General features: G+C 33.2%; 2 protein-coding genes across 3 annotated transcripts; one reads left to right on the forward strand and one right to left on the reverse strand.

Annotated features, from left to right (window-relative positions):
• Nucleotides 1-997: 997 nt before the first annotated feature.
• On the reverse strand, nt 998-3,511 carry IntS11 (integrator complex subunit 11). The gene is made up of 2 exons (XM_074141796.1): nt 1,712-3,511; nt 998-1,624 (listed from the first exon to the last, which is right to left on the reverse strand). The coding sequence occupies exons 1-2, from the start codon at nt 3,259-3,261 to the stop codon at nt 1,366-1,368; spliced, it is 1,809 nt and encodes a 602-aa protein (XP_073997897.1). The 5' UTR covers nt 3,262-3,511; the 3' UTR covers nt 998-1,365.
• Nucleotides 3,512-3,542: 31 nt separating this feature from the next.
• Nucleotides 3,543-7,113, forward strand: LOC141461104 (uncharacterized). 2 transcript variants are annotated; one of them, XM_074141803.1, is made up of 5 exons: nt 3,543-3,809; nt 3,883-4,099; nt 4,682-5,501; nt 6,419-6,687; nt 6,781-7,113. In XM_074141803.1, the coding sequence occupies exons 1-4, from the start codon at nt 3,694-3,696 to the stop codon at nt 6,676-6,678; spliced, it is 1,413 nt and encodes a 470-aa protein (XP_073997904.1). In that variant the 5' UTR covers nt 3,543-3,693; the 3' UTR covers nt 6,679-6,687; nt 6,781-7,113. The 2 variants fall into 2 exon arrangements, with proteins under 2 accessions (XP_073997904.1, XP_073997903.1); XM_074141802.1 differs by having other exon boundaries at nt 6,419-7,113.
• The last annotated feature ends 11,520 nt before the right edge of the window (nt 7,114-18,633 follow it).

An 18,633-nucleotide genomic window follows, 5' to 3' on the forward strand; every position in this document is an offset into this window, starting at 1 on the left:
ATTTCATGTAGTATAAGATGAGATATTAAAAGAAATTAGAGAAAGAAGGTAAGTACAGCCTATTTGAGAATGGAGAAGTTTACAGAGTAAAGAGATAACATAATTAATTCTTCTGGTAAAGTGGAGGAATATTGAGTGTGAGCGTAGATCTGAATAGATAACGTTTTCTTCAGGGATTTTCAAACGTCAAGCTAACCACCGCAAGAACTTGTTCTTAACATCCTTGATAGAATCCATGTATACCTTGCAATTTGGATTCCAAATTATAGAACCATATTTAAGATGGGGTCTTACAAGGGAATTATATAATGTAACATAAGAAAGGCTGTCAGAGAAATTCCTCGTACGAAGTCAAAATTCCCTAAATTACCACTGTTGATGGATGAAAATCCGAAATCTATTAGAAATATAAAAAAACTATGCGTGCTGCAACAGATAAAATCAGCGATATTATATAGCAATGCTCATTTTCAACAACTTGCACTGTTTGTTTAGGCGGACATCGATCCAACTTTGTTTAACTGACTTCAATCAATTCTTTAGTTACTTCAGTACCTTAATCACGCCTTAAAATAACTTGAGTGATTGTTAATCAGCGACGGTTAGTATTTTACTTGTATACCAACAATCATGTTAAGTACAATTGTGGGAAGGCAAAACTATTAGGATTTGAACAAAACACTAGTGAATGAAATTCAAACTACCAGCCGACTGCTAATAAGAGATATGAAAAAAGCATATGTATCCGATTAAGAAGAATTTCGTCATAATTATTGCTCTTTTGAAATGATCTACAATTTATTTGAAATTATTATTTTTGACATATGCATAATTTTTGAAGTTTAAAAGCACCTGGTTGATGTACACTTTCGGTATTTCGGCGAATTGTTATGAAAATAATAACGTAATTACACATACCTATTCCTTTGTTTTATATTTTTAACTAGACCCCAAAATTTTTTTAAATTAGTTGACTACAAATGTAAAATGAACTTCATGTTTTTGGAATAAAAATTATATTTTTAAGACGATAAATAGGTACATGAATATGATTTTACCTAAAAAGAAACCATATACAATTGAAAACTTAGGTAACTAATCATTCATAGAAAACGTAATTTGGATTTCGAATCAGCTTGTTTATAATTAATAGCTCGTTTGCTAGATACATCACAGCCAAACTTGATTATACTACGTAGTTTTTGTTCATTTAAAAGCCTTCCTAAACAAAATATCGTTTGATATTTAGGTGTATTTAGCGCCATGTATCGAAATCGAATATCTATTTCAAAGTTTTTCTTAAACTCAAAAATCCATTCATTGATTGGGAGTTAACTATTTTTCATCCGAGTTATCAGCTTTATGTCATGGCACTTGTCCTATAGACTGCAATATTTCTAATATATTTGAACCAAGTTCTTCATCTTGATTAGTCCACGACACATAAACATTCTTTTGTTCATCTTCACTTCCCTCCACTTTTACCAGTACTGATTCCACTGATATTGTGCCATCATTTAAAACAACACTCCAGCCTGGTAATCTCTCTTCTAATAACCTTACTAATTTTTCAGCAGTTTTAAAAGGAGGGCTTGGGTCTTCAAGACGGACGGTCGAAGTAAATCTGTAATTAAGATATATTTTCAGTGTAAATCTTGCAAAGAAATTATTTATGCATTAATGATTTTTAATTTAAAAAAACACCAATTACCTTATTATATGTCTATTAATTCCTGCTTCCTTACAAGCTTCATCAACGTCCATCAAGCACAAAGAAGTGTCCCTCATTACTAACACTCCTTGAAGTACTCTTGACCGTTTAGGGTGAGGTGGGAAATTATTATATTTTACATTTTCTGCTTTAAGAAGAGACAAGGATACATCAACAGGTATTTTATAAGGCGTGGTCACACTACACGTTTCTCCATTGGCCGGCATATAGCATTCCAAATTAAATTCTTGTTTAATTTTCTCTTTGAGAAATTCCATTTTTGCGGCTTCACCATGAACCAAAAGCACATTTCTTGGTTCACAATATTGAATTAATTGCATTATCCCCTTAGCATCAGCATGCGCTGAAAATGACATGTATTCAACACTCATTTTAACATCAATTACCTGTCGGCTTTCGAACTGGTTTTCAAACTCAATCTGTTTAGCCCCATTGAGAATTTTGTGTCCTACTGTACCTATCACACAAAATCCGGGCATTATCACCATGTTGTTTTCATTCGGTGCCCACTTTTTAAACAACTGTAACGAGAGTCCGGCATGCAGCATTCCTGGGGCTGCTAACACTATCATTGGCCCAGGATTATCAGTAAAAGCTTTCTCAAAGGGTTTAATATGCTTAAAGTCAAACATGTTTCGTTGAACGAATGTTTTTTTTATATTTTGATTTGTCCATGTAATGAACATTTTGTAATAGTTATTGGCTTTCTCAGTCAATCCAACGGCGAAATAGATGGGAATTTTTAAATTCATGCGTTCCCAATGAGTATCAAGTAGAATGCATAATTCCTGAGCTCGACCTAATGCAAATACTGGTATTAAAACCTTACCACCACGATCAACACATTCTGTCACTTTTTTAAGAAAATCTCGCTCCCTACATCTCTTAGAATCACGTATAGTTGTTGCATACGTTGATTCCGTGATTAAAATATCAGGTCGGCACTTGTCGATCCATGCTGCTCCTAAATGTCTATCTGGTGTCATATTGTAATCTCCGGTGTAGACAATTGACTGTGATCCAACGGTCACTCTAAACATCGCCGCACCTAAGACATGACCGGCATAGTATGCTTTAATTTCTAATTGATTATCAACCATGAGAGACTGATGGAGTGTAACAGCAGTCACCTTTTTCATGCAATCTTTTATCATTTGAGATGTAAAAAAAAAGTTTCCTTCGCCTTTTCTTTCCACAGCTATTTTTCTCATGTCTTCCAGTAGAATTGGTGCTATTGCCTTGGTAGGATGAGTCATATATATTGGCCCCGTATAACCAACCATTTCAGTGAGATATGGAAGCGCTCCGCAATGATCTAAGTGAAAATGAGAAATTATTACACAGTCTACAAAACTTGTAACAGGTCCTTCCGATGCAATGAAGCTGAAATCTGGGAATCTCCTTTCATCATTGAAACCCATATGCATCCCACAATCTAACATCACATTTTTTCCACCGATTTGCACTAAGATGCAACTCCGGCCAACATCTTGCCCTGCACCGAGAGGAATTACTTTTATCTCAGACATTTGAATCTATTATTAAATGCACTAAAAAGAAGTATTAAAACCTAAACGAAACCTTCTTCAGACAAACTTATACCTACATAATAACTGATTCAAGAAATAAGTTATTCTGTAGAGAATCAAACTAATCAACGCATCAAGATTGGGGTACCGGATATATTTGCGTTTTACATTTTGACTTATGAAACCTTCCCAATCAAAGACCGGTGGGGTTACAAATAAACTTGTTCTAGTCAGCTATGGCACAAAAGAGCGATCATCTACACATACAATGACATAGACATTGGACACTACGAAAGCGCTCGTAGGTTATGTTATTGTAATACTTCGGCTACCCACGTGACTACCATTTCGCTTCGTTGTAGGTGATCAGTAATATTATTTTTAGATTTATGATTATTTTTTTGGTAGATTAATACGACTAAAGATTGCACAATGGTTGTATTCACTTGCCAAAAATGTAACAGTACTTTAAAGAAAACTGCAGTGGAGAAACACTATTCATGTAGACCATTCTATTTAACTTGTATTGACTGTTTAAAGGACTTCAGGTAATTGAAATAGCCAAGTGTTACAAGGTAAATACAATTGAGTATTTTTATATATGACTTTATCAACTTTCAGAGGAAAAGAATATGATGAACATAAATCATGCATAACAGAGAAGCAGAAATATGGAGGGGCAAATGTTGTGGTTAAACCTCAGGGAGTGAAACAAGTTCAGTGGGCAGAAATGGCCTCAGAAGTCTTAGAAGAAATGTCGCATAATAATAGGTACAGAAAGATTTGTCTCGCACTAAAATCTTCTACAAACATTCCTCGAAATAGAAACAAATTTCATGTAAGTATCATGATTATCTTTTTTGTTAATATTATTAAGTATTATTTATTTAGATTATTTAGGAATATAAAAAGTTTTTTTTGGTGAAAATTAGGCGTCACTTGAATAAATTCTTCCAACTGTAAAATATTTCCAAAAAAAAATATTTAAAACAACTTGCATCAGTCTTATATGGATCAAAGTATTAATCTTACCCTGTCGTTACTCTTCACTAAGTTAACTTGGAGAATATTTACAATAATATTAATGTTGTACTTTGCGAAATAAAAATTTTGTATGTAATTACATTAAAAAATTCTGCTAGGTCCTTGCCACGGCGGCAAGATTGCGTAGAGCGAAACTCTTTAAGAGCCAAACGGAGGCTGTAGGGTAGATGCTGAGCAGAGAGCTCTATTTCGTCGGGTACGCATTTTCCGCGAAGTTTACTTCTGAAGGAAAAGTTGTTTGAAAAATCTAGCTGGCCCAAGAGAATTTTTCATGATTTAAAAGATCGTGTATCTAAAAATTGGTATCAATTATGGTGTTTTTGATGATTTTTTATTTAAATAAGTTATTGAAGGGGCTAAATATGTTATGTTTCAGAATTTTGTTAATAGTGTTTGCTGTAGAATATATCAACATGATATTGCTAACGAAATATTTGATCACTTAATGAAAGCAAAAAATAACGAAGAAGAATCAAAACAGAATAATAAAAACGATGTACCAATTAATGGCATTGTGACTAGTACAAAAAAAGAAATAGATCTTGATGAATCTACTTTACATGAAACAAATATTAAAAAGATGAAAAAGAAGAAAAGAAACACTCAAGAGATAAACGATACTTCTCAACCTAAGGATGTTGACCTCAAGGCAGTTTCTGGAATTAAAAGTGAAACGGAACCACAAACTGTTGAAAGAAATGAAATTATAAACAGCAGCGTAAACATGCGAAAGCAGAAACTGAAAGCACTTGCTGAGATGATGGAAAACCCAGACATAACTATCAAATCTTTTTTTAAAATTGAAAACAATAAAACTGTCGAGGAACAAAATAAAGAAAACGAAGAAAAGTATGAAACGGATGTAGTGGGTAAAAGTAATCAATGTGAAGAGGAGATTAACAACAGTTCAGGTATGGAACCAAACCTAGAATACCTTGAAACCCTCAATAAATTGAGTAAAAAAGAATTGAAAAAGTTAAAAAAACTGAAAAAGTACAACGCCGAGGTTGCTGAAGTAGAAAGTTATCAATTTAAATATGAAGGTGCAGAGAACGAGCTAGAGGAAAGAACAAAAAAGAAAAAGAGGAAACACAATAATACAGAAGAAGTTTTTGGCTCAAGCCCTAAACGCAAACTGACAGAAGAACCTTTAGAGGAGGTTGAAGATATCGGTGGCAAGCGGTTGAAACTAAATGGTTAGATTACTTTGATTAAAACTATACTAATTTAACTGGTTTTATTTCAGTCGAATTTAAACTCAATTTTCTCATTTTTTCTTTTGATCTGACGAACTGTCAGTATATCGGAAGCTATAAACATTCACGGGGATAGCACCATTTAAATAGTATACAGGAATTTGCATTCATTGCACCAGCGATACTCATAATTGTAGTATTAAAACTCACACCGTGATGCTGCACAAGTAAAAGTGGCTGATGTAGATTAATTTTTTGTTTATTAAAGTACTTTCTCCTACTTGCTAAAATACTTCACCTTTACTTTAAATGTCTTTCAAATATTCCAATTTTGAAACGCTGGATTAGAATTATGAATCATCTGAAAGATTTTTTTGTCTTGGAATGCCCTAATCAGATCAAGATCTATTGCTTTCATTTGTACGTTTTCTTTTCATGAAAATTGTACTAAGGTTGGGTTCTGGAAAAAAACGCTTCTCTCAAAACTTATTTCGTTATAATTAATTAAACCAAGGAAGGGATTAACTATGTGGTTAGCGAATTAGATTCTCACGCCGAGATCTTGGATTCGAATCCAGCTGCTGGCACTTAGATTTTCTCTTCCTAAGAGCTTCTTACAACTCACTTTCCGGTGATGGACAGAGTTTGACAAAAGAACACTGTCCGGAGGCCGTTAATGCACTGAACAAACTCCGCTTTTAATAACCAATGACGCCAATAACCTCAGATGTTGACGCGCCTTAAATCATTAAAGAAAAACAAAACAAACAAAAAATTAACGCGTAGTAAACATTCGATGTTCAAAGAAAGCCTTATGATTAGTTGATTCGTTTTTTTTTTTTTTTTTAAATATTTTTGAAAAATGAACTGTCAAACCTTTTTAGAGATCACACCATAATTTATTTCCATTTTTACAGATACTTTAGTTGAAGAAGATGCGCCCAGTGAAACTCGAACAAAATTTAAATGGGGAAAAGTAATTAAACGAATTCTTGAAAATAGTTCAGAGAAAGAGATGTCGTTAAAGAAATTAAGAAAAAAAGTATTAAACGAATATGAAGTAATTTTAGGAGGCCCTAGCATTCCATTTGAGCAACTCCTTGGTATTTTCAATAAAAAGATCAACAGTACAGTTGGTGTTAAAGTGATAAAAGACAGAGCACAACTCATTCAGTAAATTTTAAAAGTAGGTTTTGTATTGTAATTAACATGTACATATAGAGATTTAAACTTTTTTGTTAATACATATGGTATATTTTTTCCTTTGTTTTAATTATAGATTTTTGTAATAAGGTGATAAACTTTCAACAGTACTAATAAGTAATCTTTTAATTTACTTTTGGGGTGAAATGAAGAAGTTTCGCGAAAAATGATGTATTAAAATCTTTAAACTTAAAATACCAAACTTTTCCTTTATTTATCTCAGACAGCGTTATCTCCTCAAGTAATTCTAGTATTTCTAGGTTTTAGAAGTGAGACTCTAAAGGAAACTCTTTTTACATCTGTTATTCTTTACTGTTTGTTTTATTGTAAAAATATGTATTTAGGAATGTTGATATATATTTTTTTTTGTAATCTGATTTAATGAGATTATATTTCATCTTTTGGGATATATTTGTTGGCTTTCATAAAAAAACCTTTCTTTTTTTATTTCTATTAAACTTACGAAGAAAAAAAAATTGATTTCAAATAAAGTTTATTTAAATTTAAATTATGAATTTGCTGCAATTTTACTAAGAACTTTTCTCTATTCTCTACTATTATTCTTTTAATTAAAATGAATAAGTAAATAGTTTTTCACTCAATTCAAATCTGAATTTTAAGTAGTATATGTACATTACACTCACTAGCGTGGTGGTTGCTGATGATAAATTCAAAGTAAGGAATGGAAATTATGCTAACAATTACAAACTGAAAATAAATATGATTTTACCAAAGAATTAGTAACCACAGGGCCAAAATAGAACGCGGAAATTTCTCAGGCCCATGATGGATAACTTGTTAAGCGTTGCAGTTTAAGAAAAAGTACTTGGTTAATGAGTACAATCTGGTCCTGTTTGTACAATTTGTGAGATGGGAAACACATCAAAAGATGTGTTCTCTAGATTTTAAGCAGATTAGATTCAAGAATGGCGCTAGTGGAGATCAGGCGGAGGACCCGAATTCAAATCCAAGAGAAGTTATATACTTGTATTTCAGATTTTCTCTTTCTAGGTTGCTGCTACATACAACTATTTAATGATGGAGGGTTTGTCTTCAGCGAGAAAACCTACTTGAAAGTTGTCTTCCGGAAAATCTACATGGCTTTTTATAACTGGTTCTATAACCTTTATCCGCCAGTTTTAATTTTCGTAATCAATTTCTTTCTTATTTAACAAATATTTCAGAAAGATTTATAATTTTATTTATTTATTATTTGCCAGACTGTTGTTTTCAACTTTTTTGAAATGTAAATTAAATTTTATTCAAACATTTTAAGTAAAGTCTGTATTGAATTTCCTGTATTAAATAATCCTAACCAGAATGTATCTTGAGTAAATAAATTTTTGACAAATTTTCAAAAAAAGGATTTTGTTTTTCAGGTTTTACTGCTGTTTAATGAAAACTATTACAACTTTCTTGAAGTCAAATGATTTCAGATCTAGGTAATAGTTTTGTTTAAACTAAACATGTCTCCACATTTTTACATCGTTATCCTAGGAGGAAATTTTTACATCTTATAAGGATTTTCAAAAAGTACAAAGCTGCAAAGAAACATCATTTATTTATTATTACAATAATGGAAATGTCTGTCTGGAACTTTGATTTAACTTCCTTTTTCGGATTGGATGACTATCAGGAATTTCCTAAGCTATATCTTCATAGTTTATCTCTCTGGAAATTGTACATTAAAAGTTGAATTAAATTTTACTTAGCATTTAATTTTTATTGGTAATTTATTAAAGTTAATTGATTTTGTTCTCTCAGCTGTGTCTGGCCCTATTACTTATATTATAAACTGTTAATTTGTTTTAATAATTATACATCTCCCCTTTGTAAGGAACTGTTATCGAGAATGATGCATCCAGGGAGTTTTCAGGAAACAAAGAATTATGTCAATTAGAAAAAAGAAGCCCTTCTACACTAAAGTAGCTAGGGCAGAAGCTTTTTTTCATTGTTTCAAGTGCGGGGTGCCAAACGTAAAAGACGTAATTAGGGTTACCAATTCTCGGCAGGATCTTTAGCCTCTAGAAGTCATGTTTCTACTGCTCCTAGGCTACACTTGAAAGTACATCTGAAGTAAAAGTAGCTTCAGAAGAACAATGACCGCTATGAGGTAAGATCCTCATAGCATCTAAATAGCTCAGGTAAGCTGCCCTTCCAACGCGTTAGTGCTCTGATTCTCTGAACGCAAACCTGAAGAAACAGCCCGAAACGAATTCAATGTTCCATAGAACACTGTAGTTTTCATACAGAAGCATACATCCAAAAGTTTCATTTGAACCCCTAACTTTACCAGCACAAAATTGACGAATTTCTTTTTGCGACTGACTTAATCTCACAGAACTCATCATAAGCTGAGCTAATACAAACAAAAGAAGAAGTATCTAATAAAAATCGATATACAAACTTAGCTGTTTGTGCTACAATACATCGATACGGTAGCGTAAACTTTCTGGCTAATCCTAGTCGCATCTATCTATCTAAATGTAGTTATTAAACAGGACGCAGATTAACCGTATTCCGTTAGGGCCAGGGCCGGATTTTGCTATTGACTAACCAGGCTTCAGCCCAGGCCCTCAAGATCAAGAGGGGCCTACATTCAAATTGTTAGCAAAATTAAAATTCACTATTCCAAAAACAGTGAACACTAAAACACTGAACCGAAAATAAGAAGAAATTCTAGGCACATGACTAATAATCAAACATAAAAATGTATTGGTTAAGTTTAAGAAAAAGTGCATTTTAAATTTTAATCATTAGCTAAAGATAAAGCTACTTTGGACTTGCAGCCCCCACTCGCAGGGAGACAGCGAGTAATTTTTTGAAGAAATGACACTTTTTTAAAATGAATGGGGAAAATTTCAACAATCATCGTACTTACTGTGGAGAATAGAGATAAAGCCTTTTCGCTCCCGCTCCTCTACATACAGGAGCGTATGGATACTTCCTGCAATAAATAAATAATTGAAATGAATACTTCAAATTCATTATGGTCAAACAACATTCTTGCAAAAACTAAACGCTTGTATTATCACATTATTTTTTAAAATTTCCGACTTGAGAAATTTAAAAATGCAAGATTGGAAACTTAATTAGAAAGTGTGGCTAAGTATAAACTGGCTCTAGCACAGTTCTAAGTTCTTTTTCTTTTCAATTTGAAAAGAATAGTATTAAAAATAAATTAATTTTCTAAAATGGAAGTAATATCGATGAAATAATAAAAAGGGGATATTTTTGACAAACGAAACTAATTGACTGAAATTTCAAGAAACTAGTACCCATAAAAAAAGAAAAAGCTATAATAATTATTCTCATTTCAAAATAATAATTAAGACCATTTAATTTAAGAAATTGTATCAAGGTTTGTGTTCTGCAAACTTTGATAACTTACCTGCAGTCGACGACTGTTCCATTTTCATTTTCTCCCTGAGCAAGCGCCAGTGGGAGAGTGATCAAGCACAGCCAAACAAATATGGTCAACAGGTATTTTCTGCCCATTCTAAAAAATGAAAATAATAAATTATAAACAATAGAAATAAGAGAATGGAATGGTTTGGCAACTTGAGAGAGCCATGAGATATCAACGCGAATGGCGATAATTGGGAAATTCCTTGAATCTTGACAAGAAACCGTCCAACAATGTGAGGAAATACAAAGCCTTTGAGAGCCTTCATGGACAAAGATTGAGACTGGAAAGTAATAACAATAGGTAGAACATGAAAAAGAGAGTGTTTCCTATCCTAGAAGATTTTTAACAAAAAGCTCTTTAGTAACTTGAAGTTAAATTCAAAACCCACCTCCGGCACACACATCGACTCTTTCTAAATAACTTTCAATTCTTTAGCCATGCATATTATCAGTTTATTTCTTCAGCTCAAAAATTATTTGCGAAGGTGGATTCTACTTCTAAAGTGCGGAAAATAATGTAATTTTATTCGAGATAAGGGCAACGCGCTTTTTTCACCTTACAGATCTTGAACCCCATTGACGAGATAAGCGTCAGGTCTCTCTAGAGGGAGGAGGGAGCAATCAGTACTAACCTATAGAGACCCCTTATAAGATTGAGCCAACAGAAGATTTTTCCGGAATGGAGTAAAAATGTAGCTTCGCATGTTGAGGTTTATTTATGAAGCATTGTCCATCAGAGAGTATCTGAAAAAGTATTGCAAGCACTAGAATCTGTGGAGAAAATTCTGAAGTGGGTAGCTCTCTTTTTTCAAAGGGGTTTCTAGTCATGACTGAATGTGGCTTTCATTAAAACTTGTAGTAGAAGTTAAAAGTAATAAAAATATAAATTATACATAATTTATATACGTTGGAGAGGGATGGCGTGGGAGAGGGTTGGCGTGGGAGAGGGATGGTGAACGGAGCAGTGTGGAGTACTTCAGTGCAGGTGTGAGAGAGTGAGAGAGAGCGCCCTAGCAGCCGAGAAAGGACAGAATGAATCGAGCTAATCGGCCGACCCGCTTCTTAACGTTTTCCACTCTACATCGAGGGACAGAACCTCTATCCCGAGCCACGACCAACCGAGAACCGTCGGCGGAAGTAGGTTGCCGTGCCACCCCGAGTGTTCTGTGGTTCCCCATTCACCATCAAACCACCAGGACTAGCAGGACAATTAATTGCCAAACCTGGACAATTATTAACCGACCTTCTGTGGCACTAGATTATATGTAAATTAGGTGAAGGATCCTTGATTTATTTTTAGTGAAATATCATTCTATTTTTTTGTTTTCTTTTTGTTTTGGTTTGTTAATATAAGGTCGTACATATCATAGTCATGGTGATTTTCCCCTTGGCCATTGTTATTATTATTATTATGATCATTGGTTCTTCTCGGAAGTGAGGAGTCACCGCCCGGAAGTTCCTTACCCTTTCCTGGCCACATCAGCTGAATCGAGTTCTACTAGCCGTCACTACCATTGTTAGTTTCACACTTGAAAAAAAAAAACAGATCTATTTCGAAATTGTACTCTTTCTAAGATTGGGAGAAAGTAAACAAGATTTTATAGATTCTCAGGAGTGAGTAACGTTTGGTTTAATAAGAATCCTACGTATGAAAATCTAATAGTTGAGACTTCCGGCAGACAGTTTTACCATGCCGTAGAATGTGTAGAAATACTATATTTTTGTATCTATCATTTTATTATGTAATAGAGCATTATTAATTATTATTTGACACTGCACTGAAATTGTTCTTTTTAACGAAATTTTGAGATAATTATGCAAACATTTTCAAGTTAACTTTTACTCATACAGAATTCAAGAATCTCTAAGCTCTTAAGCGCATGAAAATCAAAGCTTGTCAAAATTAAAGAATGGAATATCTATATTTTAAAAATAAACGATATTGAATGAAATTACTTGGAGATAATTTTTTAGCTGAAACTAATGAAATCTTAATATAAATTCCAGGATTCTCTAATGAAATTGCAACCCTCTTCAAAAATGAGAAAGAAAAAACAAAAAATATTGAAATTATCCCTAAAATAAAGTGAAACCTTAAAAAACTCTCCAATCTGGAATAACATCATTTGGGTACAGAAATAATTTTTAACTTTTTTTAAATATTTTCTAAGATATATTAAATTCATGAGAATTTAAAGTTTATAGAGATTATTTTGAAGAAAACTTTTAAAACGAGCATTATAAGTATTTAAACAATATAAAATAAGAAAAATAATTAGATGAAAACAGATTTTTTTTTTTTAATCAAACGTTTTATAAAGATAAGGATTTAAAATTGAATTAATAAAGCTCTTCTAGTTGGTTGTTGTTACATTAAAGAAATAAAACCTTATTCAGGCTTTGAAGTTTGATTATTATTTTGTTTTTTAGTCCCTAAATAGGAGTAAATTCTACCAACAATTCGTTTTCAAAACGGAGGAAACAAGTTAAATTTAATTGAAATTTCTTTTTCATTTGAACTACTTAGTTTCACATTATTTTACGGGACAGGACCTACGCCCCACAGCACCGCAGCCACAAGAGGCTTATTGTGCCTTCCCCTTTTGAGTCTAATAGTTGAAACCTTCCCTTCTCAAAAGGTTGAGGATTTTCCCTACTAGTTCTTTTTGCGCTACAATCACCTTTGGTCTCAATGATCCAAAGGTTTCATAGCGCAACCGATCGATTGCAACACAATCGAACAACAGATGAGACGACGTCTCCTCCTCTTCCTGACACAATCTGCACAGCAGTTCCGAGCTAATAATCCCCATCTTGTGCAGATGTTTCCTAAACCTACCCTGCCCCGTGAATAATCTGATTCCTACCCAAACACAGTGTCTCTTTGACTCTTGCTTACACAGCCAAGGCATAATAGTCTTGACATAAGGACGCATCACCCAGTTCATCTGGTGCTCCCTCGAAATCCAATCTCTAGGAGCCGCACGAACCGAACCTTTGGTGATCCCCAGGACAGGCTCCGGGCCAATGAAAGAAGTGTTAGCTCCATTCCTGGCGTGATCGATCAGGTGCTTTATTCCTCTTAATCCCCACATGACCCGGCATCCATTCCAACTGAACTTTATTCTGCCGAGCCAGTAGTTACCAGAAGAGTAATTTTGAAGGAAACAATGACTTTCAGCGCAGCCTGGCAGTCCGAAAAGATGCAAACCTCCCTATTTCTAACATGCGTCCGCAGGTTTTCCTCAGCACATAATTTAATCGCAAAGACCTCGGACTGGAAGACGGTGGCGTATCTCCCGAGGGACCTCTCAATGAGAACCTCGGGTTTATCACCATACACTCCAGCCCCAATCCCACAGTACATCTTGGGGCCATCGGTAATCCAAATGTCTCCCTTCCGGCACTACTCCGTCCAGTTCACCCTCCAATCAGTCCTCGATCTGAGAAACACCTGAAATGGAGTCTGGAAACTGTATACAGGACAGATACTGTCTCCCGCCATGCCGATAACTGACCCAGGGTCGACCTTATCCGTTATGTTCATCAGGCCAATGCAGGAACTAATGCGCCTCCATTGCCCATTGCACGCCATTCTGTACGCACTGGCCCTTGCCTCCGACTGAATAACGTACTGAAGCGGAGACAACCCCAGCAGAACCTCCAGCGCTTATTTTAAAATTTAATCGAAATTTCTTTTTCATTTCAACTTTTTACTTTCAACATTATTTTAAAGTAACTTCTAATTAAACGTTGTTTTTTTTGTTATTTTTTCATAAATCACTCTGTAAACGGAGAAGTCTTTCTGAAGTACTCGAAGTCAAATTTAGTAGATTATGAGGAAAGAAAGGGTCCCGATAAGAGAAAACCATAGCATTCAGCGCTCAGATGAGACATCAAATCATTAGCATCACCTATAATAGGCTTATTACAAAATATAAGTTTCAAATTTTTTAATTAGGATTCCTGAAAAATGCCAGCCATTTATTAAGCTTTTTAGAATATGTTTTAGAATCCTTCTTAAAGTTATTATTTGGTTTCATCACTAAATTTCGCCTTATTGTTAGTAACCCATTTTGACAGGTAGCTGATCGCGTTTTATAAAGAAACATTCAATCAATACTCTTCCAGAAATTCTTTTGCGTCCTTACCTACCATTAAAATTCATATTTAGAAAGGAATATGTATTTAATTTTAGAATCTGCTGAATTTAGTAGATTTCTTCAGCTCAAAAATTATTTGCGAAGGTGGATTCTATTTCTAAAGTGCGGAAAATAATGTAATTTTATTATTTGGATGATTCTTCTCCAAATACATGGAACTAAAATTATATGGCTAAAATTAAAGAATAGTCCTCCAAAATAAGAGCACAAGAAACAAGCAGAAAAAGTAGTATTTAATATTTTGTATTTTATGAAGAGGGTCCGATATGTTCACGTACACATTTATATTGATGTCCTAAATGGACGGATTCTTTGAAACGTTGGTATTCATTGTATTTTATGAAAACAAAAAATTAAGTGTGATGAATAAATATAAAAAATTAAAATAAAAAAAACGAATAATGAAATCGATAAGTTATTGGGTGGTTACTGGAAAATGAACTTAAAACCTATACAGAAATATGTATATAAAACATTTATTCAATTGTTTTCTTATTGTGTAAAATAACAATCGGGACGTAAGAAGTAAGTAAATGAACAAAATACAAAAAATAAGAAAACATTTACCAACATCGGTTGCTACCTTTAAGGTTTAAGAATACAAAAAGAATAGGCCTCTTTAGTAACGCGACCAGAGTACTCTGTAAAAACTCCCCAGGGTTATCCCCTGTTCACCACAAAAAGGGAGGTGGTCAACATCGACAAAATTATTAGAGGAAAAGGTACGCACCTGTAAAAGGGATGCTGAATTTGAGATATACTTTGGAAATGATCTCTAATCCTTTATATACCTTCAGCCAACGCATGCGCTCATTTGTCTTATTTTCTCAATGTAAAATAATTTTTATTCATTTAAATATCAGTACCTCGGAGGTTCAAACACTGACACATTTTAAATTTTGTACATGGAGAGCAAAGGAAAGGGTTTTTCGTAGTTTTTTCTTATTTATAAGCCCAGGGAAGTTATTTTGCTTAAATCCTTGGTCAATAATAAGTAACATAGATGCACCATAACTGATGGTTGGCTAATAAAAAAATAAATTTTGAAAAAATTGACCTAGTGTTGTACTTATATCTCCGAGACACTGATATATTTTTATAATTATTAAAAATTATTTTTAGAAACTTATAAGTTTAAGGGATTAAAAGAAGTACTAAATTAAAAATTGATTATTTTTCCCATTTCATTTTAAGGAATATGCTTTCTCTTAGAGAGATACATTTTACCTTAAAGTGCTCAAAAAGGATTCCTTTAAAATTTACCTAGAAGCTGATTACTCTTAGGATGAAAATCCAAAAGCTATTTTCATTTGAATAACGTGGTTTGCCACCAGATTCCAGTTTATTAGGATATTAAACTGTAGTTATTCTATACAGGAGCAACAATTTTTCTTTGTTACCATTGCTAGTAGTTCGGGAACATGACTTTTAGTTAGTAAGTTAAAATATGGGAATATCCAAAGAGCTCTAAAAGGATTGCTTTAAAATTTACCTAGAAGCTGATTACTCTTAGGATGAACATCCAAAAGCTATTTTCATTTGAATAACATGGCTTGCCACCAGATTCCAGTTTATTAGGAAAATCTTCCGCCTCTATCGATGGTATTTCCACCATAAAAAGCTCTTGAAAGTGGAATATTACGTCTTAAATTGTTTATACCTCTCTTAAACCGTTATATTATATTGTAGTTATTCTATACAGGAGCAACAATTTTTCTTTGATACAATTGCTACTAGGTCGGGAACATGACTTTTAGTTAGTAAATTATTAACTGTAAGTAAAGCTTTTTACATTAGTTTTTGTTTTTAGCTTTAATTTATAGATTGTAATGAAAGAAAGAATGAGCTAACATTGCTTAATTCTGTAAACCTAACAGGAATTATTTTTTCTACTTATTTTTACTTATTCCTTTTAAATGAATAATTAGTTGGCTCCACAACTTAAGTAGATAGTTTTGACGGAATACTTGCTGTTGAACTGAAGTAAATTACGTAATTTAAGCATGCTTATATTATACAATTGCTCAGAATATTAAAATGCAGCTAAAAACTGTAACATTTATTATTTCTGTTGCTTAAATCAACCACCTCTAATATAATGTTAGTAGATAATTTTAAAATTTATCTAGTAGAAATATTCAAATTCTTTTACAAATGCCGAAAATCCTAATAAACTGCTCCACAAAAAAAGTGGCGCACTTTGAAAAAAGCGTTTATTTTTTGTTTTATTTCGCTAGGGAACATCGCAACTGGTCTGAGAACGATTGGAGAAACGTTCTCTCTTCAGACGAGTCCCGTTTTGCTCTCTGTGCACCTGATGGGAGGCGACGAGTTTACCGAAGGCCTGGGGAGCGCTACGCTCCGTGCAATATTTCTGGTAGACTACCATTCTGAGGTGGTTCAGTGATGGTGTGGGCTGGGATTTCTATGGAGGCTAAGACTGAGCTCCACGTGTACAACAGGGCAATCTTGAATGCAGATTTGTATGTGAGGGAAATTGTGCAGCAATATGTGATACCTTATGCACCATTTATTGGGGAGAATTTTATTTTTATGCAAGATAATGCCCGACCACATACTGCCGCCTATGTTGTTTAATTCTCCACGATACTGGCATTCGTGTTCTGAGATGACCAGCACGCAGCCCGGATTTAAATCCAATTGAATATCTTTGGGATGAGCTGGGTAGGCGATTAAGATGGAGAAATAATCCTCCCAGGAGCTTAGAAGAGTTGCGAGGTGCTCTGGTGGAGATAAGGGAGGAATTAACACAAGATTTCGTGAGAACTTTAATAAGTAGTATGCCGAGGAGATTGGATGCAGTAATGCGAGCAGTACACCGTACTAAAATTCTTTTTCTTTTTTTTTAATCAGAAGAAATACATTTTTTTTCAAACTCATATTTTGCCTTCAAGCACTTTTTTGTTAAATTAAAGGTTTTCATTTCTTTTAGATCATTTTTTATTTTATTTTAGCCCTCCCGTAACTATATACTTCTTATATTTGCTAACTAAAATAAAATGTAGAAAAAAAAGAGAAAAGAAAAAAACGCATTTTTAAAGTGCGCCACTTTTTTTGTGGAGCAGTGTAGTTAAATGTTGCTCAAACTTGGTTATACTCAAGTATTCAGTCGAACCTCTCAATAACGGGCACTGGCAGCGGAAAGCAAAGTGGCCGCTGTTTGGAGATGGCCGTTAGAAGGAGTGTAGGCAAATTTCATAATGAAAAAATATGTTTTTTTACAAACAACTATTTAAAAATTGTTTATAGATTAATTTAGATTAATGTAGATGTTAATAGATTTAAAAACGTACATAATTGCATAATTATTTAGCTATATGATATGCATCAAATTTTTCTTAATTATCCAAAACCATTTATCAAAAAACTACATATTTTTGACTTATTTAATAATTTATAATAATTATCACATTTATTCAAAAGAATAATAATACATATATGGTAAAATTATCATAGTACTAAAAAATAATATTTTATTTAAATATTTCTCTGATAATTATACAAAAATAATAAAAACAAATATATAGCAATATAAATTTACATTGCATTTTTTATCCACATATAACTTTTTTTATTACATTATTATTACATTAAGAACAGTAAATAAATGGAAAGAGACACGTGCCATAGTTCTCTTTGAAAAAATAATATCGTGTAAAAGTTTCGTCACGCGGAATAATTATTTTTATCACCGCATCTAACGAACTTTTTATAATAAGGTGGTCGTTGGTGGGAGGTGAAACATATAATCCGTTCCCCAAAATCAATGCCCGCAGTACTTAGTTTACCATTTATGTTATATTATATAGACGGGGCATTTTCATTGGAAACGAAAACTGAAAAGATCCAGCTCTTTCCCAGTAAAATCTTAATTAGATTCGCAATAGTTCTCCTAGTAAAGTTATAGAAAAAAAATTTTGATATAATTAATTAAAAATATCGTTCTTTTGTACTTTTATCATTCCGAGTTTCTGTAAATTGCTGGAAAATACAGTAAGAGAAATATTTATCTCTCTTTCATAAAAACTCTAGTGAATTCCTTTTTTAGAAATTGTTCTTTTCTTTCTGTAATTTTTCAACCATTAATTAGTCGTAATTAGTTGAATCCATATGCTTGGACAAGGATCATAGTTTTCATTTCAAATTTTCGAAATTGACTATTCGATGGAGTTCGAAACTACCACTCGAACATAATTAACTAATTTGCAACACTAATTAATAATTGTAATGACTACTTTTCAAACCAACGTCGAATTACAGACTAGAACTGTGAAGAAACAAATGTTTGCAACTCACAAAAAACCATAGGCTTTCCTATCTGAAATTCTCCAACAAAT

Source organism: Rhodnius prolixus, unplaced genomic scaffold, assembly GCF_049639745.1.
Source record: "Rhodnius prolixus isolate KJV_2025 unplaced genomic scaffold, Rpr scaffold_6, whole genome shotgun sequence".
In the NCBI taxonomy this organism is placed as follows: Eukaryota; Metazoa; Arthropoda; class Insecta; order Hemiptera; family Reduviidae; genus Rhodnius; species Rhodnius prolixus.